The sequence below is a fragment of the Danio aesculapii genome, chromosome 6 (genome assembly GCF_903798145.1).
Source record: "Danio aesculapii chromosome 6, fDanAes4.1, whole genome shotgun sequence".
Taxonomy (NCBI): domain Eukaryota; kingdom Metazoa; phylum Chordata; class Actinopteri; order Cypriniformes; family Danionidae; genus Danio; species Danio aesculapii.
The window spans coordinates 14896606-14921116 of record NC_079440.1 but is presented as its reverse complement, the minus strand read 5'-3'; the positions used below and the strand labels follow the sequence as shown (position 1 = coordinate 14921116).

Genomic DNA, 24511 nt, shown 5'->3' with positions numbered 1-24511 from the left:
TACAGTAATCTCGGATTTTGAAAAGCTGTATCTGTAAAGCTAAAAAATTAAATAACATTTATTTAAGAAACCAAATTAATTAATTGAATTCAGTGCAGTAGAAGCAGTTTTAGACAAAATTTGTACCATTTTACGAATAGATTTCCTAGTGGTTAGCACTTACTATTGTTATTTATTTATTTATTTTTGAAGACATATTTTTTGGGAGGCTTTTTGCCGTTATTATGTGCTGCGTCCAAATTTACACACTTAATTACATAGATCAAATAAGTCATGTCATGAAATAGGAAAATTATCAAAACTCTTCTTTTTTTAAAGAAATGCTAATGGTCAATTCTGATTCAATCCATTATGCTAAGCTAAAAGTGACCCCACCAGAACAAGAAATCATCTGCAGTGGATTCAGTCTAAAGTCATCTGTTTAACTAAGAGACTTGTATCTTGTACTAATGAGCATTTTTCAAAAAAAGGTGGAGAAGACACCTGCTGCATCCGAAATCGCATACTTCCATACTATATAGTACGCTAAAAACCATATGTGAGCTGAATAGTATGTCCGATTTCATAGAATTTAAAAATCAACAAGAAGTATGACGGATGACCTACTACTTCTGGTGAGATTCTGAAGTGCGCATCCGATGGACGCAAAGCTATCCCATAATGCAACCTGAAATAATTTATGAATGGGAGTGAAGCGATGCAACTGACGCGGGTCAGGTGATTATGACAAAATGGCATATATAGTGCATGCAAGTTCCATTCATACTGCTCCCATTCACATATAGGACCTACTTTTCTTATGGTTGAGTAGTAAATTCAAATGTAGTACCTACTGAGTAGTAGGCGATTTTGGGTAAAAATATTCAGTTATTATTAACTCATTGTTTATTGGACTCTAAACTAATAATTAGATTTGCTATCATATTATATTTTAGGGAAAAAAGCTTTTAGTCCAAAAATAGATTTCATGAATTTTGCTCATAAGAAAATGAAATGGTTGTTATCAAGACAGATTTAGTCATTAAATAATGCTTAAAATGTAATGCTTTATTTAGTGCATATTTGGCCAAATGCTCCTCTCTAAAATGTTTTCTAGCTTTCTAAAGATTTTTTCAGTATCCCAGAAAGCTATGCAGTGTTTACAATGTTTCCAACCTTTTTTAAAACATATTTCCACAGCTAAACACTGATTCAGTGATTACACTAGACATTTAATAACTCATGCTTTTTTCAACATGCATTTTACTCCTACTATCTGACACAACACATTAAAGAGTCTCTAACTTGCATTTATTGTTTGTAGTTTGACAAAATGTCAGCATTAAAAATCTGAGATGTTTAATTTTACAAGTAGTAAGCATAAAGTGTACAATAATTGGATGTTTAGTATCTCTACATATAATAAGTGAAGTTCTCCTCTCAGCAGAATACAAGATCTTGCAGAATTAGAACTTAATTGCACTTTTCAGACTGATGGCATGGGCTATATTTAAATAAAAATGAATTGTATAAAAATGTATTAGCAAAAATCATAATTCTTAATGTCTGAAACATCCTGTCACTTCCCTTCAATTCTCATTCGAGCATATGATATACTGTTAGCAAATATCCCAATGCCTCCACTTCTAACTTAGGCCTTTAGAATATACAAAAGATTCTGCATTTTTCTCTTACTAACAAAATAAACATAATTCTGAAGTTACAGTGGTGAAAAGCTGCAGTTAAAGCATGTGATGGCATTGATGTGGATATTTGCACAGACTTGGCGTTTCAGCTCTCACGTCAAGTCACATCATGCTTATTTATATAACATTTTATACAGTCGATTGTGTTATAGAATGTTTAGCATGTATGTTTTTTTTATTCATGGAAACTGAAAAGAAGAAATGAAACAGATTTCTGTTTGAAAGAAGACTCAAATCCTCTTCCATCATCGCCACAAACTAATGGAATTTCAAAGGTGTTTACCAGCCATCTTCTTTAGAAAGTTTGCTTGGGAAGGCTGTTTTGAGCTCCTCAAATATAGTTTGTTTTGACCAGATTTGGCTCAAAATGATCAGACCCACTTCACTTGCGGGATGTCGAGAGTTTACAGTTTGTTAGAAATGAAATGGCTTTTTGCCTTACTCTGGTTTCAAAGACTTCATCATCAGCAGTATTAGAAGTATTAAAGTTATAGTGCCTGTCGGAAGTCGGTCCCACTTTATATTAAGTGACCTTAACTAATATGTACTTACACCGAAATTAATAATTAGTTACAATGTACTTATTGTGCAAATACATGTTTTTACATTGTACTTATGCTTGATTAAATACCTGTATGTAATTACATTTGTAATTAAATTTGTAATTACACAGTTGACCATCCCTTACTTACAAATCCACCACATTGTGGACTAAAACTCCCAAAACACACACACACACACACACGCACACACACACACACACACACACACACACACACACAGCCTGAAGATTATTATGGACCGATTACTTAAACTTTAAATTCAGCGCACACACCCATCTTGGCTGAGTCTTCTGTTATGGGTGGACGCTGACAATGGAATTGAGGACAAGAATAGTCAGACAGGCATCGGCCAAATACAGGAGCAAACAGTATCATACAGGGCAGTGCAAAAGAGTAGTCGGGTCACAGGCAAATAGATCGGTCCGGGCGGCTAACTGCAAAAACAATAAACAAAGCAAAGGTCTAACATGGCTAGGCTAGACAAGGCAAGGAAAACACGTCATAATGCTCACAGATAAACAAGACTCCGCAATGTGTGTGTATTTGAGAGGTAATTAGTCCTGAACAGCTTCAGCTGTGTCTGTTTGCGGTCATGGGGAATCCAAGCCAGGTGTGTGAGTGACGTGCATGATGGGATTTGTAGTGCAGTTGAATGTGACTGCTGGTGATCATAACACTTACACCTTAACCCATCCTTAACCCATCCTTAACCAAACCTGTCAATAACCATAAGCGTATACCAACTCAAGAGGACCACAAGTGTTTTCAAATACATTATAAACACACAGTACATTGTATTTATTTTTGATGAAAGTACATAGTAGTTAAGGACACTTAATATAAAATGAGACCATTTTTATTGACCTTTGTAAAAAGAAGTCACAGCTGTGTATAGAAAAGTCATAATTGAAGTTCTCTATCTACCTTTTCAGACCATTTTTCTCATAGTTTAACCAACTCTTTGTTTATGACTAGGAAATGTGAGTTCATTTCAGGACTGTCTGAATTACTTTTATTTCATGAAATAAATTATTCTTTTTCATATTTTTTTTCACATTTTAGTCCCTTAACGAAAGAGCATAGACCCATCAAATCCCCCTGAAGCATTTTTTGTTTGATTTTGGATGTATACTTTTTTTATTTTTGTTTGTTAGTGGTAGAAATGGGCTTTTATTTAGAAACACACACACAAACAACAACAACAACAACAAAAAAAAACAGTACATCCCTAACTGTAAAATCATTTAACCCGTTTATCAGTAGGCGAACGTTAAAGGTCAGTATGTAAGTTCGACACCCAGTGGTTGAACTAGGTATTCTATTCCTGAACCAAAACAAATGCAAGCGCAGGTTGCCAGATTAAGGACCAACAAGGCTGTTCTAAATAAAAGCAACGGCATACGATAGAAGGAATAGTGTCCATATTAAAATTAGTTTTTGTTCTAATAAAAACCTGGAATTGATATATTAGAAACGGCTTCTATTTCTTGCAGCTGAACGGCATGGAAAACACTTTTTCAAAGCAGAAGAACTGACTTCAGCATTGTTTTTCACATAAACAAGAATGTTCACTTGGCATGTTTCTTAAATATCTGCAAACATATTATGGTATTCTTACGCTTTAGAAGAGTCAAAAACTTACATACAGCGCCTTTACTATAAACTGGAGATATTAAAGGGATTGGGAAGAAAATTCTGCCCTTTACTCATCCTCTACTTGTTCCAAACCTGCTTGACTTTCTTTATATATGTAAGATATACTGAAGAAAAAAAATGCTGGAAAAATAGCCATTGATGTTTTTGTTTCTACAATGGATGTCAATGGCTACATTTTCCAACATTCTTCAGAATATCTTGTTTTGTGTTCAAAAGAAAGTTTAGAACAGTGATGCCCAAAGTAGTGCCTGTGGGCCAAAGTTTGGCCCACCATACCTCTGAGAAGAGAGGAAGAATGATGGGGATGGTTTTGAGATTGTTAATTCAAAATTAACGTAACTCTTTGATTGTTTTATTGTTAAGCTAACTGAAATTTAATGTTACAAATAAATGGCGTAAATTAATCGGATTTTGTTTAAATGTACACACTGTTACTCGACAATGCAGAGACTTTGGTGAGCAAATCACGTCCAAGGCAGATTCTGCTTGAATAAAGTTTGCTGCAATTAACTTCACTGTGTTATAAATGTAATTGTTTTTTTTTTTGTTTTTTTTGCAATAAGTTATAATTTAAAAAGTTATACTGCATTATAGCTAATACGATTTTAAGTAATGTTTTCTATTTATTTTGAAATATTAAGAAACACGAAAAAGTTTGGGCACCCCTGGTTTAGAACCACCTGAGTGTAAAGTGATTCATTGATTCATTCATTCATTCATTCATTCATTTTCTATTTGGCTTAGTCCCTTTATTAATCTGGGGTCGCCACAGCAAAATGAACCACCAACTTTTCAGCGTATGTTTTACTCAGCGAATGCCCTTTCAGCTGTAAACCATCATTTGGAAAGTGTAAAGGGATATTTCACCTAAAAAAACCCCAATAACAATTATTTAATTTCTTTTGTTTTGGACTTTGTGGCTTTGTAACTTTGAATATTGTTTGCATGCACACATATCTGTATTACACTATAACAGATAGTTATTTTTAAAAAAGCATAATAGATGCTCTTTAACAAGTGCACAAAATATTTGTTTAAAAATATACTGTTCAAAGAGACAACACCGCAAATAAATGTTATTTTGTGTGTTTTTGTCATTTGTCATATAGGCAGTCAGTCTCTGAGCCCCAGTTTCCATCAGAGGTTTGAGGAGCAGGGGATTGTGGGTGTTCAGGATCGGGGCAGTGTGCTTCTTCCAGTACAGCCGTATCCGGCAGAGGAGATGCTGAGGCCCAGTCTGACCAGAGGAGTGTCCGTCTCTCTGCCGTCCTCCCCGCTGCTGCCCAGACAACCATACCTGTCACCCGTACGGGCCAACAAGTCACCAGGTACATACAAGACCCTCTTTCTACCATCTCTTTACTTGTATCTTCCAAAACATTTCAGGTTTTCAGATAATTTGACACACACAGGAAGGAAAGAATGGAATAAAAGTAACAATCGTCTTTTCTTCTCTATTATGGGAAGTTATGGGTTTAACTAAGTGAAACGCTTTCTCAAAGAATAATTTTATTGGATGGTTGTGAGGTTTACTATTAACTTGTCATAAGAAAAGAGATTTCATTGCAAGAAGGAGATGTATAACATGATTGACAAGTAACAAAGAAGGTCCACTCTCAATAATTTATTAAATGATAAACAGGCAAAAATAAAAACAAGCGTCATATGCATGATAGGTCAAAAACACTTTCATTGTCTTACAATATGCATTTATTTTTACCTAATTATCCCAACGACTCCCATTAAAGTAAAAGTTAAACACCAGCATATTGCTATGACACACATTCAGTATTAATCCACACAGTGGCAAAAGCTGAATTATTTTGAAATTTGGCTATAGCAATAACAAACAGCAGAGGATCGTGAGCTTACAAACGCATTTATTTCCTTAAAAAAAGTGGCACATGTCGCATTTTCAACATGGCTTTATGCACGATATGTGAATATAAAAAGTTAACCAGATACAGTACAAGCCACGTGAAGTGATAACAAGTAACAAAACACAAATAAATACATAATTTGCAAGCTACAGCAACCATTTTAATTGCACTTACTTACTCTTGTGAAATGGAAGAAGAAACCAATCCATGAACTGTGTACTAATAAAGTTACAAAGTCCCATACATCAATAGTCTTTTCTGATCCTTCTTTTAACAAGCAGTCGACGAATCTCCCGTTGCATGGCTAGATTATTGCATTGATCACCAGAACGTTCACTCATTAATGTTCACTCATCTTTAGTCATGATCAGTCCCACACACACCCACACTCTGCTAGCGTTTGAAGGGAAAGGTGCGTTCACTTTTTATTGGATCCGGCACAGAACATATTTGGTATTGTTTCGTGTCAACGTCGATACGAACAGGCAAAAGATCTGGACAAACGATGAATCTTTTAAACGACTCTTTTATTAAAAAATCTATTTTTTTAAACAAGGTCAACTTTTAGATTTATACCTCAGCTGCATGTTTTTATTCACTTAGAGCTGTGTTGCATACTCCATGGAAGGTAATTTTCAATGAATAATAGGGGCTCTTTACGACAATAAAATAAAAACAATGAGACATTTTACAGTAGTAGAATGAGCTTTTAAATGAGTGATTTGGAAGTGTCACTTCATAATATTGGTCTTAATGGATTCATGAGGCTGATTTAGTTTGGTTTTTCATATGAACGCATCAGTCAAGAGTTCTGCAGCTGTGATTTATGTAATGCACAAATTGTGCCATCTATTGGTTCTGACTACATAGTGTACACCAACTTTTTTGACTCAATGCCCTCCATTGTCCAACAGCTATTTTCATCCCACAGTTGTGCTGTAATTATGACAAAGCTTCTTGTTTTCAATTCTGCAAAGAAATCAAGCAGTATGATAAAAAGTCCTGATAAAAGTCTTGTCACCTAACAAAGTTCAGGAACAACAATTAATAAATTGACTTCTAGTTGATTATTTGGTATCAGAATGGGTTAAATGAAAGGCAAAGGCCTCTAGATTACACTTATTTTACCAAAATAAAATGTCTTGATTTTTAATTATTTAATTAGGACAGTAAGGTCTGACTTTGCTTAGACAAAAGTCTTGTCACTTAACAGAAATAATGTACAGTATAGAATATAAAGTCATGGTGCAGTAGAAAAAGAATGAATATTGTGTATGACTCCCATGAGCTTGGAGGACTGCATCCATACATCTCTGCAATGACTCAAATAACTTATTAATAAAGTCATTTGGAATGGCAAAGAAAGCTTTCTTGCAGGACTCCCAGAGTTCATTAAGATTCTTTAGATTCATCCTTAATGCCTCCTCCTTCATCTTACCCCAGACATGCTCTATAATGTTCATGTCTGGCGACTTGGCTGGTCAATCCTGGAGCACCTTGACCTTCTTTGCTTTCAGGAACTTTATAAGCACAAATGTCTTGATACCTCAGGCTGTTGATGTTGCCATCCACTCTGAAGATCTCTCACACGCCCCTATACTGAATGTAACCTCAAACCATGATTTTTCCTTCACCAAACTTGACTGATTTCTGTGAGAATTTTGGGTCAATGCGGGTTCCAGTAGGTCTTCTGCAGTATTTGTGATGATTGGGATGCAGTTCAACAGATAATTCATCTGAAAAATCTTCCTTCTGCCACGTTTTTAAATGATTAACTAGAAGTCAAGTTATTATTTGTTACTCTTACAACTGGGATCGACGACAAGACATTTGTCAGACAGTGTATTGGTTTACAGATTTAGTAAATGATTAAAAACCTTGACTGTAACTAAAACCATTAATTAACATTTTACTACTTGATATAAAATAAGCAAACTCTAATTAAATATAAAAATCTGTTGCCATGGCAACATTTTCTCATTTTTGTTTGGCTTACATGAAGATTACAATGAAAAATAAGTACATAGTAGTTTTGTGTGCTTTAGTTATCTTGTTCTAATATTTCTAAAAGTTTAATGAAACATTATATGAAATTGAGTTATATACTGTATTATTCATTTATTCATTTTCTTTTTGGCTTAGTCCCTTTATTAATCTGGGGTCGCCACAGCGGAATGAACCACCAACTTATCCAGCATATGTTTTACGCAGCGAACGCCCTTCCAGCCGCAACCCATCACTGGGAAAATATACTGTATTAAATGTATCATTATTATAGAATTATGTTACATATTTTTAAATCCATAGATAAGTATATACATTTATTTATATAGCACATTTATCACAGCAAAGCTGGCCAAAGTGCTGAACAAACTCAAGGATAAGGAGAGGGTAAAGGCAATTAAAACAAACCATGATACACTGTCAGATTAAAATGTTTAGTCTTTGAAATAAGATTCATTCATTCATTCATTTTCTTTTCGGCTTAGTCCCTTTATCAATCCGGGGTCGCCACAGCGGAATGAACCGCCAACTTATCCAGCACATGTTTTATGCAGCGGATGCCCTTCCAGCCGCAACCATTCTCTGGGAGACATCCATACACACTCACTCACACTCATACACTACAGACAATTTAGCCTTCCCAATTCACCTGTACTTCATTTTGTACTGTGGGGGAAACCGGAGCACCCGGAGGAAACCCACGCGAACCATGCAAACTCCACTTAGAAACGCCAACCAACCCAGCCGAGGCTCGAACCAGCGACCTTCTTGCTGTGAATCAACAGTACTACCTACTGCGCCTCTGCGTCGCCTGAAATAAGATTTTGACATTTAATTAAATTTTTATTTAATTTGTCTCAAAAATGCTTTTTGATTTAAAAATTTGATATTTTAGACTGGAAACAAGAAAAACCCTACATAAGAAAATCATATTTTTTGCAGCGTACTCATTTTAGCTACCTAAAGTTGTTGAATTGAGAACTGATGAATGAAATCTAGCATATAATGTGTAATATATGGATTACGTTATCTTTGTGGTATTGTTATCTCTCTGCTGATTCACCCAGATGAGAGCTGCCAATCACATCAGAAGATAAACACTTGGCAGACAGTCCTTCCCACAGTCTTGCACCTCAGTTTGTGTGATAATACACACATTATCTCAATGTGCTGCTGGATTAAAACCGTTCTTAATTAGAAAGCTTTCCAGAACACATTTTGGATTCAATAAAAATGGAGAAATGCTGCCATTTGTCAACACAGTTCAGTCCTGATTAGCTTTTACGATCCATTTGAATGTTTATGGAGCACTTTACAAGATTTGCAATATTGTTTTATATTTTATTTTATTATCTGCCATTAAATGTCCCAAAGGGATAATGAAAGTGTTTCTCTGTAATCATTTCTCATGTAAGCTGATGTTAATGGCAGCATTATTGTGCCTGTAATGCTGCGTTTGTGCCTGCAGGTGGCAGAATACACCACATCTCCACTCAACAGACACACCATTTGCTTTTTAATAATACATGTGTATGATTTTATTATTATTTCACTCTGATTATTATCATTTGAAGCTAATCAGATTGTAATATGTCCACTATTTACAGCCATCATCTCATTTTCTATAGCCATTTACTTCTCTTGGAAATTGTCACTTTATTGAACTAGTATGCAAACGGTAAATTAAATTCATTTTACACAAACATGTTTATTTATACATTTTTAAAATATTAATACTTATTAATAGTAACAACCAACATTGTTTTCTCCCAAACAGTCATTAAAAATGTAATGCAGTTTCACCAGAGGTGCAAGAACAGTCTGAAAAGTCAATGCGACGCATTCTAAAACCTTCAGCTCGGCTCATGAATATTAATTAGGTGATGAAATAGTCATGCATGAGTCCGATGTGAATTTCTGCAGTGCTTCTACAGGCCAATCAATACAAAACAAAACAAAAAACCTCTTGAAATATAATGCTCTTCCTCAACAAGTGTGGGGGTTGAAGAAGCGTCAGTTCTAATACAGCTGCAGCTTTGAATATTATTATTATTATTGCAGATGTCTGCGCTTATTGATGTTTCAGGCTCCTGTTTGATGTTTGAGGTTTTGTGTGAGCTAGGAGCTGCTCTGAAGTTAAATGAACAAATGTTCTTGCAGGCTAAGAATGAGCTGATTCATACAAGCTGAATTAACTCTCAAACAGTGTTCTTTTTCTTGATTAAATATATAAATATATTTATTTCTTTTTGTAGTATAATAGATAAAAGTCAGTCAGATTTTTAAAAAAGAAATGAATAGGTTTTATTCAGCAAGGATGCATTGATCTGTTTATACATTGCTCTGGCTAGTGGTATAGTCCACAGTCAGTGGTCAGTTCTTATTTATATAAAAAAACGGAATTCCACAAACTTTCATTGATCAACAGTAAAATTAAAGACTCCAACATTGTTGCGATTTTTGTCTTTTGATCTTTATATCAACTAAATAATAAAACAAATCTGTCTTTATCAACACTGATAATAATTCAATAGTTTCTTGAGCACAAAATTAGCATATTAGAATGATTTCTGAAGGATTATGTGGCACTGAAGACTATAGAAGCAAATTCTCACCATTGAATACCTTTGTTTTATTCAATAAACATTGCAATATAAAACGTTATTGTCAGACTTGCCTCTGAAATGTTTCTTGCATATAACAGCATGATAACCTTACAAAGAGACAGACATACAGAAAGCTCCAAGACAGCCTGATGTACAGATGACTTTTAATTTTACTTTATTTAAACTTGAGACTCTAAATCGATGGTTATGGTATAAATTCATGATTCAACACATGACGTGCGTTCAAAATGATGTTTCTTGCCAGCCTTGTGAGGTTCTTGTAATACAAACCGTCTTATAATTTCTCAAGAGGCTTTCCTACACTCTCAGAAAAAATGGTACAATGTTGTACCGAAGAAGGTACAAACCCGTTTGTACCGAAACAGATTTGTACCATTGCAGTTTGTAGCTTTAAGGACATGATTTGTAACATGGAAAACCAAAATGATCCTTTGGTTTTTAAAACACGCAGATACAATATTGTACCTTCATCAAAGGTACAATTCTGATCTATTAAGGCACCACTACAGTGACAAGGCACTTTGTACTTAACAGTGTCAAATGTGTTCCTTTAGGAACTATTTTAAGGCATTTTTTTCTGTGTCCCTGAGTTGCCAGAAAGGCACCTTTAAATAAAATGTATTATTATTATTATTTATTATTATTATTTGGCTATATCCAAAATGTGTCAATTTATTTTCAGTAAATATAAAACATCAAATACATTTATTAAACAATGATTTTAATAACATCTTCTGTTTCTTTTTGTGTAAATATACCTTTTCCATTTAAAATAAAGAATAAAAAATACTTTAACATCAATCAAAAGATCTGTTTTTTGCTAAACATTTCACAAAACACAGAAATACATTCTCCCATGTACAATATAAAACTTCTTTCTCCAATTTTCACACAATACCTTTGTAACCACTTAAAGTTTAATGATTTAGTTTTTAAAAGAAATAGAATTGTGCAAAGTATGTAGCGAGATATGCATTAATGTTTGATTAGTTTTACAGTACTAAAATGTCTGCATGAACACTGCATATGCAGGACTTTTGCCAGCTCACGTGTGTAGTGGAAGCAAACATTAAAGGTGCGAATGTCAATAATGAACTGCATTTATCAGAGAATGCTTATTAAATGTTTATTAAAATTCCTTAAACGTTTTAGTTTACAATACCTATAGTTTTGTTTTACAGTTGTTTTGTATTATGGTACTTAATAATTAATGTTTATGAGTTTCTTTAAGCATATGCTTTTAGATTGATCCATGTTTTAATATGGAAATATTTATAAATCACTTTGCCTGTCCAGTAATATTTATTTTCATAGGTATTGTAATACAGAAGGAGTTGTACAGCACTTATGTATCTTTTTTTTATGAGAATAATTGTGTACCTTCATTTCAATTGTACCATAAATGGTACAGAACAGTATCATAAGAAGTCTTTTCAGTACCGTATATGGTACAACTTTTACAAAGGTTCAAAACCGTTCCTTAAGGAACATTATTTGTACCACCATGTACCTTTTTTCTGAGAGTGTACTGTCCTTCAACAGATTTTAATCTGGTTCATCAGCTTTGTTTTTAGACTCACAGACAGACTCGTATACCATACAGAATTACAATCCTGCCGAACACTCGTAAGTACAGACATAAAAAATGTTCAAGAATATTTTTCGATGCTCCAAAAAATTTAGGATTCTGCTTTTATAACTTGCAATTCTTTTTATCTAAGAATTCAGAATTTTTTTTCTGAAAATTCTGAGTTCATATCACTCAATTGCAACTTTATTTCTCAGATTTCTGACTTTATAACTCAAAAATGCAATTTATTTTGCAGAATTCTGACTTTATTCTGAATTGTGAGTTTACATCTCGCAATTCTGACTTAATATCCCGCAATTTCTCACAATTCTGAGAAAAAAGTAATTTTACATAATTCTGAGATAAAAAATCACTATAACCATTTTATTCTTTATTCAGTGGCAGGAACAAGTTCATAGAAGGAATTATGCTCAAGTTGCAGTCATGTATATTATTTCTTATATTTTCTTAAAGGGATAGTTCGCTCATTGTTTACTCATCATTCACTTCTCTCAAACCTGTTTGGGTTTCTTTTTTCTGTTGCACACAAAGGACGTTATTTAGAAAAGTGTTGTAAACGTGTAACCATTGACTTCCATAGTTCCATATATTTCTTATTATGCAAGTCAGTGGTTACAGTGTGTGTGTGTGTGTGTGTGCGCGTGTGTGGTTCCCACTCGAGGGTGAGGAAATGGTGAGGTAATGTTGAATGTTGCGAATTTAACTCTCCCTTCAACTACAAGCAGTTTTAAAATTATTTATTTACACTTTTGCACTATATGTGGGATTGCCCAAAGGTACAGGAATTTTGAAAAGAGGTGGCTATGTTAATTTTTAATATGGTATCTATAAAACTGCCCATAAAGCATGTTTATTTTGGGAATTACTTATGAAAATATTGATTGCCACAGCACCACTTGTAAACTTATTGATATAAGTATATCAAAGCACAAAGCTTCTGATAGCTTTGTATTGGAGAAAAATGGAAAGGCCATCTATTGGACAGTGGATCAATAATATCTGTTTAGCTATGGAAAAGATTTCATGTTAAAAGGCTTTTGAAAAAAAATGTGGACACCCTTCATATGTTTTATTTCAAATTTCAGCAATTTACTAAACGAAACAGGAAAAGACTAAATATACTCACTGGCCTCTTTATTAGGTACATCTGTCCAGCTGCTCCTCAACGCAAATTTCTAATCAGCCAATCACATGGCAGCAACTCAATGCATTTAGGCATGTAGACATGGTCAAGACGATCTGCTGCAGTTCAAACCGAGCATCAGAATGGGGAAGAATGGTGATTTAAGTGACTTTGAACGTGGCATGGTTGTTGGTGCCAGATGGGCTGGTCTGAGTATTTCAGAAACCGCTGACCTACTGGGATTTTTACACACAACCATCTCTAGTTTACAGTGATTGTTCTGAAAAAGAGGAAAATATCCAGTGAGCGCAGTTCTGTGGGTGCAAATGCCTTGTTGATGTCAGAGGAGAATCATCAGATAGAATAGCAACAGTAACTCAAATAACCACTCGTTACAATCAAGGTATGCAGAAGAGCATCTCTGAACACACAACATGTCCAACCTTGAGGCAGATGGGCTACAGCAGCAGAGGACCACACCGGGTGCCGCTCCTGTCCGCTAAGAACAGGAAACTGGTGCTAAATTTTGCACAGGCTCACCAAAATTGGACAATAGAAGATTGGAAAAATGTTGCCTGGTCTGATGAGTCTCGATTTCTGCTGCGACATTCGGATGGTAGGGTCGGAATTTGGCATCAACCACATGAAAGCATGGATCCATCCTGCCTTGTATCAACGGTTCAGGCTGATGGTGGAGATGTAATGGTGTGGGGGATATTTTCTTGGCACACTTTGGGCTCATTTGTACCAATTGAGCAGCGTGTCAACGCCACAGCCTACCTGAGTATTGTTACTGACCATGTCCATCCCTTTATGACCACAGTGTACCCATCTTCTGATTGTCTCTACCTGCAGAATAACGCACCATGTCATACAGAACGAATCATCTCAGACTGATTTCTTGAACATGACAATGAGTTCTCTGTACTCATATTTGATTTATTTAATCAAATCATTGTCATATTGATGCTCGTGTGCATGCCATATGGATGATTTGTATTTTCAACAATTTCTTGCTAATGTCTTCTCTAGAGTAATCTGTTACTAATTTTAATAAAATATCCTCTTTTTTATTTGTTGTTGTTTTTCCTTTAAATTGCAAGCAAAGATTTAAATATGATTGTGATGTGTTATATTGTCACATTTTTGTTACATCTCATCAAAAAGATTGTTAAAAAATATATTATTTATTCATATTTATTTAAAAAAATATATTTTTTCTTTCATTTTCTTTCCATTTCTTTGTTTTTCTTCTTCTTTTTATTTTTTACACCCCCCTAAATTACAAGTCATTTGCATGCTTTGGCAGTGTTGTGCATGTTGACAGTCATGCCAGTAAAGCTCGACTCTGACTCAGCAGACACAGGAGGAACTGCTCAGAGAGATTAAAATCATTACAGACTCCTCGTTTATACTGGAATCTCTCTGGGAGTACAGGACAGCCGATCGCAACCATCACACACACACACACACACACAAACACACACACAGCTCAGAACGCCAGCCTCAAAATCCCATCTGGAAAGACTTAACTGTCTCTCTGTGTGTGCGCGTGTATCTCTCTCTCTCTCCTCCCTCTGTGTCTCTCTCTCTCTTTCTCAGCTCCGGTTTTCCTCTCATTTTCACTCTGTCTGCAGGTTCAATCAGGACTCCCAAATATGTGGAGAATCTTTGTGTTCCCGGAGCTCCTGTCACCTGCAGTCTGAAGAACAGGAAGAAGAGCAATACTGGTGAGTAACTTCTGTGCGTGTGTGTCAGGATCCGTGGCACATTTCTGATAATCTGCACTTTTGAGTCAACGTGTGCTTTTGTTTATTCAGTGATCATTGTGTGTGGGTAAGCCGATGTTACTTTGTGGGGACCAAATGTCTTCGGAATGTACATTTGTATTGATTCCTTAAGGAATTTGCTTTGTGTGAGGGTTAACTTTAGGGGATATAAATTAGCATTGCTTTAATATTTAAAAAGAAAATAGAAGTCAATGGAAAGTCCCTACAGTCTTTGAGTGAGATTTGCCCTTGTCATAAACTGAGGGATGGTGTTTTTCAGATGTGGGGAGTTACATGAATTTACAGCTGAGAGTTCGGTTAATCCAGCAGTCCATTAAACCGCATTCCTCCCTCCCTGTTACTGTTTTTTTTTTTTTTACTTTGTGTGTAATTCTGTCTACTCTTGCTCTTTTCTAATGCTTGCGTTCTTCATCTGTGTGTAATTCTGGCTATTGATACTGTATGTGCTAGTATTTAAGCTGATTTTCTTGTTGTTTTTGGATTTGTGATGCTGTAAGGATGGTAACATTAAGCTTTGCACTGGTAAATGTAATTGATCCAAGGAATTTTTGTGTGACTATTGAGGGTTTACAGGTACTGACTTTTTACCATGCACTTAACCCTAGGTTATCATCAGTTTAAAGGCCACCTTTTGACTCCAGGTAAAGGAACTTTACATGCTTGTGATTTATTATTTAGGGTTAGCACTGATTTTAATGCAGTGTTATGATGCCCTGGATAGCATTGCTTTTGCAGGGTTAACCCTGCATTGCAGTACTAAACGTGCAATGTGAAATAATGTTGTGTTAGAATGTCACAACTAGAGCAAAAAAGAAGTCAAATTGAGTAGGAAAATCCTTCAAGTAGGGAAGAAATTAATGTTTTTTTGTGTCTTTATAGTTCCAAAAGTCCATCCAGAAAACTGGATAGCAGCTGGCAGTAGATAGACATATGCCAATATTCAATATTTCATTGTTAATGATAATGAACATGCACAATATTGATATCGTGGGCTCAAAAGAAGAATAATTATTTATTATTTAAACTTTAGGTGCTTTTTGAGAATATTCACATTGTATTTGCAGTGGTGTTAATAACAGCACCTATAATAAACATTAGTTCATTTACCTAAACTTACTATGAAGCTACAAAAGCTTTAATCTTAGCTGATGTAAATTTATTAGTTAATGCATGATAACACATTAAAATCATTGTCATAACCTAATTGCAGGTTAATGGGTAATAAAATTCAGTTGTATTTTTATTTTACCAATATTAACTGTAATGAATTTGGCTGTTTTCTCACTGTTGATTTTAATTTATTTACTAATTAGGCATTACAGTAGGATTTTACCTGATGTGCTTTATAATCCTTCATTAGGTTGAAACATTTCCTTACTCTGAACATGTACATACAGTCGAAGTCAGAATTATTAGCCCCTCTGTTTATTTTTTCACCCAATTTTTGTTTGATAGAGAATTTTTTTTCAACACATTTCTAAACATAATAGCTTTAAAAACTCATTTCTAATTACTGATTAATTTTGTCTTTGCCATGATGACATTAAATAATATTTTGCTATATATTTTTCAATACATTTCTACACAGCTTAAAGGGACATTTAAAAGCTTAACTAAGTTAATTAGGTTAACTAGGCAGGTTGGGGTAAATAGGCAAGTTATTGCATAACAATGGTTTGTTCTGTAGACTATTGAAAAAATATATAGCTTAAAGGGGCTAATAATTTTGACCTTAAATGGTTTTTAAAAAAATTAAAAACTGATTTTATTCTAGCCGAAACAAAACAAATAAGACTTTCTCTGGAAGAAAAAATATTATCAGACATACTGTAAAAATTTCCTTCCTCTGTTAAACATCATTTGAAAAATATTTACGAAAGAAAAAAAATAATAGGGGGGCTAATAATTCTGACTTTAACAGACATAATAAAAAAAATCTTATTTTATATACAGTTGAAGTAATCTCTTTGTGCAGATTAGGTCAACATCATGATAATAGCCTATACTGTGATTAAAACATCAACAATTGATCACAACAAGAAAATTTGATACCAGCAGAAGTCGAGCTGGCAATAAAGAATATGAGGCTATTCTGTGTCCGTTCATGCATGTGATGGCGTTTTTCTATGTAATTGCTTGAGTCTTGATTATTCCGAGGTCATTCTAATATAGCGATTTAAGCTCAAGATTTGTGATCATTATAGTTATCATCAATGCTGAAAACTGTTGTGCTGCTTAATTTTGCATCCACATGAAGCAAAACTCATACACGTCCTTGCTTGCAAAATACTATGTATCTGAAATATTGTAAATGAGTCGGCAATAACGTAACTACTTACCCTGTTATCTATTTTCGCTTCATACTGTTAGAAGTTTATCCTATATTAATGTAAAAAAAATGAATGTAATACAACTTGTTTGTTTGTCTGTTTGAATGTTTTAGTTGTATTTATTATTATATTTGTATTATTATAAATAGTTTTTTTTGGAAGATAGCCAATGTAACTGACATGACATTTAAAAAAAGATGTGATACCATGCAATATGATACAATATAATACTGTCAGAGGGTTATATTTCAAAGCACACATCACTCAGTGGTCTCTCTTCATTACCTACCGCTGTACTGGTGAATCAGAGGGTGAGATATGCCTTGTCATATTTTCTAGTATTTTCATTGCACCAGACACAATGGCAGCTTGTCTACTGGATGTGACAATATGAATGTTGCAGGTCATTGCAGATAATTTTTTTTCAGTTTTGTGCACTGTTAAATGTGTTTTCTGTATCTAAATGAAGTTAGTAAACTCGTTGCCATAAAGGAATAGTTCACTAAGAAATGGAAATGTACTCACTATTTACTCTCCCTCAAGGGTTTCCAAAATTTTAAGTTTCTTTATTCTGATGAACACAAAAGAAGGTATTTTTAAGAAATCTGAAAACCTGTAACCATTGACTTCCATACTAAGAAAAATACATGATAAAAAAATCTTTATTTTGGGGGATTGATCCCTTTAAAAGTTATACGTTTACTTTCAAAAATGAGTAAACATGTAACTTGGAATTGTTTAGTTGACTTACATTTTATAATACACATAGTTAATGTAATTAATAATTTTAAGGCAATGGGTGTACTTGTTTTTTTGTTGTTGTTTTTTAAAGTAAAGTCAATTATTCACTTTGATACTTGTTCACTGTTCACGGAGTATAAGTGTTTGAGAATATTGAAACCCTTTTTATTTTGTCTTTTTTAATCTAATGTTTTTTTGTTTCAAATTCATATTATTAACAGATAGGATTTAAGAAATATGAAGCTACACATTTAAGATTTGTCTAATATCTGGTACTGTGCACTCTCAGAAATAAAGGTACAAAAGCTGTGACTAGGGCTGTACCTTTTTTAAAACTACATTTCTACATTTCTACATCATCCTCTAAAGCAAAAAAAGTCATTTGTTTGTAAACACTTGGTAAATAAAGTTCTGGTTCATATTTGTACCTAAAAAGTACAGTAGTGTAATCTTCGGGTACACTCTCTTAAAAATTTTGGGTTGTTGTAACCCAATGTTGGGTCAAATGGACAAACACAATCATTGGGTTAAAAAGTGTCATTTAAATTTAATTGCAAAAATTAACCCAATGTTAATTTTGTCCATATTTGACCCAGCATTTTAAAAGATTTTATACTACTTGTACTAGATATTGTACTTTTAATTTTGAGAGTGAAATTGAACCCCCAAGCAGATAATCATGTTCTTCAGCAGGATTTGACAGTGATCCAAAGATCATTTTGTGGTCAGTATAAGCAAGACTACCTGATGTCTGTCCAAATAGCATTGTCAGGTATTTTTCACTGTCTTCTTTAATAAAATAACCGGATTGATGTCATTAAAAAAAAAAAGATTATACTCACCCAGGGTGCAGGTATCAAAAATGGTGTACAAATAGTAAGATTGTTAATTTTATTTTGTAAATATCAGGGTGTCCATGAGGTCTTAAGTCTTAAAATGTCTTCAATTTCAAAAACAAAATTTTAGGGCTTAAAAAGTCTTAAATTCACTTAAATATTTTGTTGTAGGTCTTAAATTTAAAGCATGTTAAACAGGTTTTAATTTTCCTATGTACAAGAAAAGCTAATCAATCACCAATAATTCATCTTAAAACACACACACACATATATATATATATATATATATATATATATATATATATATATATATATATATATATATATATATATATATAAAACTAAAGCAACACATCCCTTTACATGATCTTCCATTAATACAAAAACTATTTACTGAAGTAACTGATCCATTAGAAAAAAAATACTTAGTGTTTAGCCATGTATAAGTCTAAAATTTCATTTACAATGGTCTTAAAAGGGTCTTAAAGAGTCTTAAATTTGACTTAAAGAAGCCTGCAGAAACCCTGAATATCTTCACGTAATTTATTGACAGCAATGTTGAAGTTTCATCATAAATACTCTAGTTTTAGTGTCACATGATTTTTCACAAGTTTTTTTTTTTTTTTCCACAGAGTAATCTCAGACATTTGCTCCAATCTGTGCTTAAAAGTCCAGTAAAGTGCTTTGAAATGTGCATTTTTATTCAATGTTTGACGTCAGGACTGCATGACACTGAAAAAATCTAATATTCCATATATGCAATAAATATTGCGATATGAACACAGTTTCACAAGATAGATAAATATTTGACCGTTTTCTGGGGAGTCTAACAGTATTCAGGTACAGAAATTGATTAATCACAATGCAAAAAATGCTTTTCTTACTTTCCTTTTTTAATTTCTAGTAAAATTCTTTTAATCAATTAAAATATAGTTTTATTTTCAACTTTAGCAGAAATAAGTCAAAATTTATAGTTTTTCCTTACCACACTGGAAGAAAATTGTGCTTGTTTTAAGTAAAATAATCTTGTTTTCACTTTGAAATGTAGATATTTGGGCTAAAAACAAGACAAACAGTAAGAAAAAGTAAGAATTTAATTTTTTTTTTTGTATTCCGTATGAATACAACAATTAAATACAGTTCTGTAGCTCCTGGTCAACGATAATTCAACACTGCATATCTTGTGATGTGCAGATGCGCACATTGCGATATCGATGCTGAAATGATATATTGTGCAGCCCTATTTGATGTAATCTCAACTGAAAAAATGGAGAGAGTGGGACATAAAGTAGCCCCTCCCCTTTTATAAAAACAGCCACTAGCGTTGTTTTTATCACCATGTGTGTTGAGCTCAAGTGCATCAAATATAAAGCAAATGAGAAGTTTTGAAGGGGGCGGACATGTGAGATAACATTGAGCATTTGATTGGTCAGAAGATATGATGAGAAACTGAAGCATGAGGTGATGTGAAATAAAATGTTGATCCATTTAGGCAGAAGTGACGAACTGCAAGCTTTAGATGTTTAAATCAGTTTTATATCTTCTGATTGCGAATTTTGTCACTGTTTTTGAGCACACTAGGTTACAGATATCCCTAAAACTCACAGACTGAAACTAAGAAAAAACATTTTAGTTTCATGGGACCTTTAAACACAAAGAGAAATATTTATGTTCTTTTATGGGCACACAGACAATTACATTCAGATGTTCCTCAATTAAAAGTTATTTGTTATATCTGGACCCTCTCTCTCTTTCTCTGGACACCTTTGTTCTGTTTCAAGCAGTTATCATAGTTGCTTTGCAATTTCTCAAATTATCTTATAACACTGGTACAAATGATTAATTATGAAGCAGACACTCCTCCGCCGTTTGATGGTGTCTGATGCAGATCGTGTGAACGCAGCAGATGCAGATGAAGCTGCTGTACATGCAAATGAATGATCTTCATGTCAGTGACGGCGGCCCCAATGATTTTGACTTTCAGCTCGAGGTTCACCGTCCTGACAGCTGTACTATAAATGAGCATTTGCCTTTGCTCCTCTCTCTCCACACCTGTGTGAAGTACAAACTGGGCTTAAAATAGAGTCTGTAGAGGGAGATGAAATTGAGGAGTCCATGCCAAACAGCAGCCCAAAATACAACAACTTTAAATTTGTTCAAAAGTCATGATAAAATAAGCAAGTTTGTCATTGTACTTTTTTTTTGTTGTTGATACAACTAGTTGATGCCCAATTGTCACTAATTCGAGTAAAGGGTAAGTTAAAGAGACAGATCACCAAAAAAATGAAAATTGTCATCATTTAAACTGATAAGTTCACTTAAAAAAAGGAGTAAACTTGGAATTAAGTTCACTTAGTTTTAATAATTATGCACATATACACTCACCGGCCACTTTATTAGGTCCAACTGTCCAACTGCTTATCGCAAGTTTCTAATCAGCCAATCACATGGCAGCAATTCAATGCATTAAGGCATGTAGACATGGTCAAGACGATCTGCTGCAGTTCAAACCGAGCATCAGAATGGGGAAGAATGGGGATTTAAGTGACTTTGAACGTGGCATGGTTGTTGGTGTCAGACGGGCTGGTCTGAGTATTTCAGAAACTGCTGATCTACTGGGATTTTCACACACAATCATCTGTAGGGTTTACCGAGAATGGTTCGAAAAGAGAAAATATCCAGTGAGCGGCAGTTCTGTGGCGCAAATGCCTTGTTGATGCCAGAGGTCAGAGGAGAATGGCCAGACTGGTTTGATCTGATAGAAAGGCAATAGTAACTCAAATAACCACTCGTTACAACCGAGGTATGCAGAAGAGCATCTCTGAACGTCGAACCTTGAGGTGGATGGGCTATAGCAGCAGAAGAACACACTGGGAGCCACTCCTGTCAGCTAAGAACAGGAAACTGAGGCTGCAATTCACACAGGCTCATCAAAATTGGACAATAGAAGATTGAAAAAACATTGCCTGGTCTGATGAGTCTCGATTTTTGCTGCAACATTCAGATGGTAGGGTCAGAATTTAGCATCAGCGACATAAAAGCATGGATCCTGCCTTGTATCAATGGTTCAGGCTGAGGAATATTTCCAGTACCTTGTTGAATCTATGCCATGAAGGATTAAGGCAGTTCTGAAGGCAAAAGCCCGTCCAACCCGGTACTAGTAAGGCGTACCTAATAATGTGGCTGGTGAGTGTAGTATAAAAGCATGTTTGTTACTGAGGAAACCAAAACAACCAAACAAAATCATATTTAAATTGAACACAACACATCACATACAGTACCTATGGTGACTTTATGATACATTTTTAGTTCGAAGAGTCTACCGAAACAAAAACTAATCCTCATAATGTGCATAAAACTAAATATAGTTTTGTTAAAGATGAATAGCTAGACTACATGTTTTTCTTAGACTATTTGTGTATTGCAACCATCCTATAGTATTGTGAAAAGGCAAAGCTGGCCTCGCTGAAAATTGCGTGTTGATATTGTAGTTGACGAAGTCTATAGTTAAAGCGCCACCCAGTGGTCAAAAGCTGCCGGTGCATTTTTTAGATAAAGTGCGGCGGTAAGTGCGGCAGTGGAAACACAATAAAGGATAACCATCTGTTGTTCTTCCACTTTATAATTCTAAAGCATCAAGTTTACTAACTTTTTTAAAGTAACTTTTTGTGTTTTGTACTTTTATTTACAACGTAGTGCTGCAGAGCGAATTACAAATTGTTGCTAATTTGAAAGTGAAAGTAAATTAATAGTACATAGAGTTTGTAAGCTATTTAAAAGCGGTATTATTTGGCTAGTTTGATTGGCAATAGTGCTAGTTTTGATTGGCTATTGGCAACCCTTTCAGGTCAGGTTTTTGTTTCACAGTTAAAAAAAAAACAACAACTGGGCATCATGGGAGACTGAGTAAATCAGGCTTTGTAAATCTGCACCACACACCCACTGTTGGCCTTCAAAACGGATGAATATGAAGCGCATTAAAGCCCGACACTTCCTGTGTATTAGGCAATTAGTGTCTCTGTGTGTTCACTTACTGTTTCCTGAAAGACAAAAACAGCCTTTATGATGTCATTCCAGCCTAAGTGCTGTGTAGATTTGATGAGTTCATCCTGTGATGTAATTGCAATTGCCGGATTGGAGTGTTTCTCACAAATGCTGGGCGTTTTTTTTTTTTCTCCTGATCTTTCTGTTCTTTCGCTAGAAATAGAGGGTGAATGTGCGGCTACTTGCGTAGTTTTGAGAGTCAAATGAATTGCTATAGGAATAGTTTACTTCTTTATGAAACTCTACTTGCTTAGAAAAAAAATAAACAGGGGGGCTAATAATTCAGGGGGGCTAATAATTCTGACTTCAACTTTATATACATGTAGATTATTTAGCTGAAATTTCATGCTCATGTTTGGTCCGCCCAATCATTTTCATTTGAGAAGTTTCTTTTTCTGTTTCATTTAAACTGTTGACATTAGAACAAATCAAGACAAGAGTACTATCACACAATATAAGGTGCCGTTTGCACAATTATTTTGTGTTAAAATGCATAATTTTGTTACTGTTACACTGCTCTGGGATCTGTAAAAAGAGTGTATTGAAAATGCTAAAGACCCTGTTTTAGAAACACAATAATAATGCTGGTCTAATGTAAGTGGCACCCAAGTCAATGCATGATGCAATGCAATGTACTTACTGTATTCGTAATGTATTTGTGAACACTTGTGGTGCTCTTGAGTTGGGATAGGGTTAGGGTTATGGACAGGTTTGGTGGTATGGGTGGGTTTAAGGGTGGGTTAAGGGGTAAGGAATGGTCAACAGTGTATTTACAAATGTAATTACCGAAGTTAATTACAGATGTAATTACATATAGGTATTTAATCAAGCAAAAGTACACAGTAAATACATGTATTTAGACAATAAGTACATTGTAACTAATTATTAATTTCGGTGTAAGTACATATTAGTTAAGGACACTTAATATAAAGTGGGACCAAAAAGTGTAACTTAAAACACATAAGATGGTAAGAACACAAGTGTCAATAAAACAGCATTTTGTACTACCGAATATCAAAAACAAGTCTAAATACTTAGGTTTAAGTTTAGCTTTAAATAGTGCCACATCTGTGATGATGAGAAGATCTAAAGAGAGGGTAGTCCACAATTTTGGACTGCTACTGCAAATGAACAATCACCCCGTTGTTTATACCTGGATCTAGGGACCTTCAGCAACAACTGACCTACTGATCGTAGGGCCCTGTTAGGTTCATGAACCTTTAAAATCTCACTTAAATGTGAAGGTGCAAGACCATTAACAGCATTAAAAACAACAGTAGTTTAAAATCAATTATGAATTGAACAGGGAGCCTGTGAAAAGAGTATAGGACAGGTGTGATGTGCTCACGTTTGCGACTATTCGTCAGCATGCGAGCAGCAGCATTTTGCACCAGTTGTAACCGATGATGTAAGGTTTGGTTAATTCCAAGATAAAGTGCATTGCAATAGTCCAGACGAGAGCTGAAAAGCATGAATGGCTTCCTTTAGATCACGATGAATCAGAAATGGCTTGACTTTGGAGAGAAGGCGAAGCTGAAAAAAGCTTGCCTTGATCACCTAATTAACCTGTTTATCAAATTTTAAACTACTCTCCAAATTCACTCCCAAATTTTTAAACTACATGGCTAAAATATGGGGAAA

At 34.5% G+C, this 24511-nt stretch overlaps 1 protein-coding gene across 5 annotated transcripts in view; it reads left to right on the top strand.

The window, feature by feature from the left end:
- The first annotated feature begins 5048 nt into the window (after nucleotides 1-5048).
- Nucleotides 5049-24511, top strand: part of tanc1a (tetratricopeptide repeat, ankyrin repeat and coiled-coil containing 1a) — a 119880-nt gene continuing 100417 nt past the window's right edge. For all 5 annotated transcript variants that reach the window (XM_056459620.1, XM_056459617.1, XM_056459618.1 and 2 more), the window contains exons 1-2: nucleotides 5049-5232; nucleotides 14767-14859. In XM_056459620.1, the coding sequence (XP_056315595.1) occupies nucleotides 5127-5232; nucleotides 14767-14859 (199 nt within the window). In that variant the 5' untranslated portion in view covers nucleotides 5049-5126. The remainder of the gene's footprint in view (nucleotides 5233-14766; nucleotides 14860-24511) is intronic.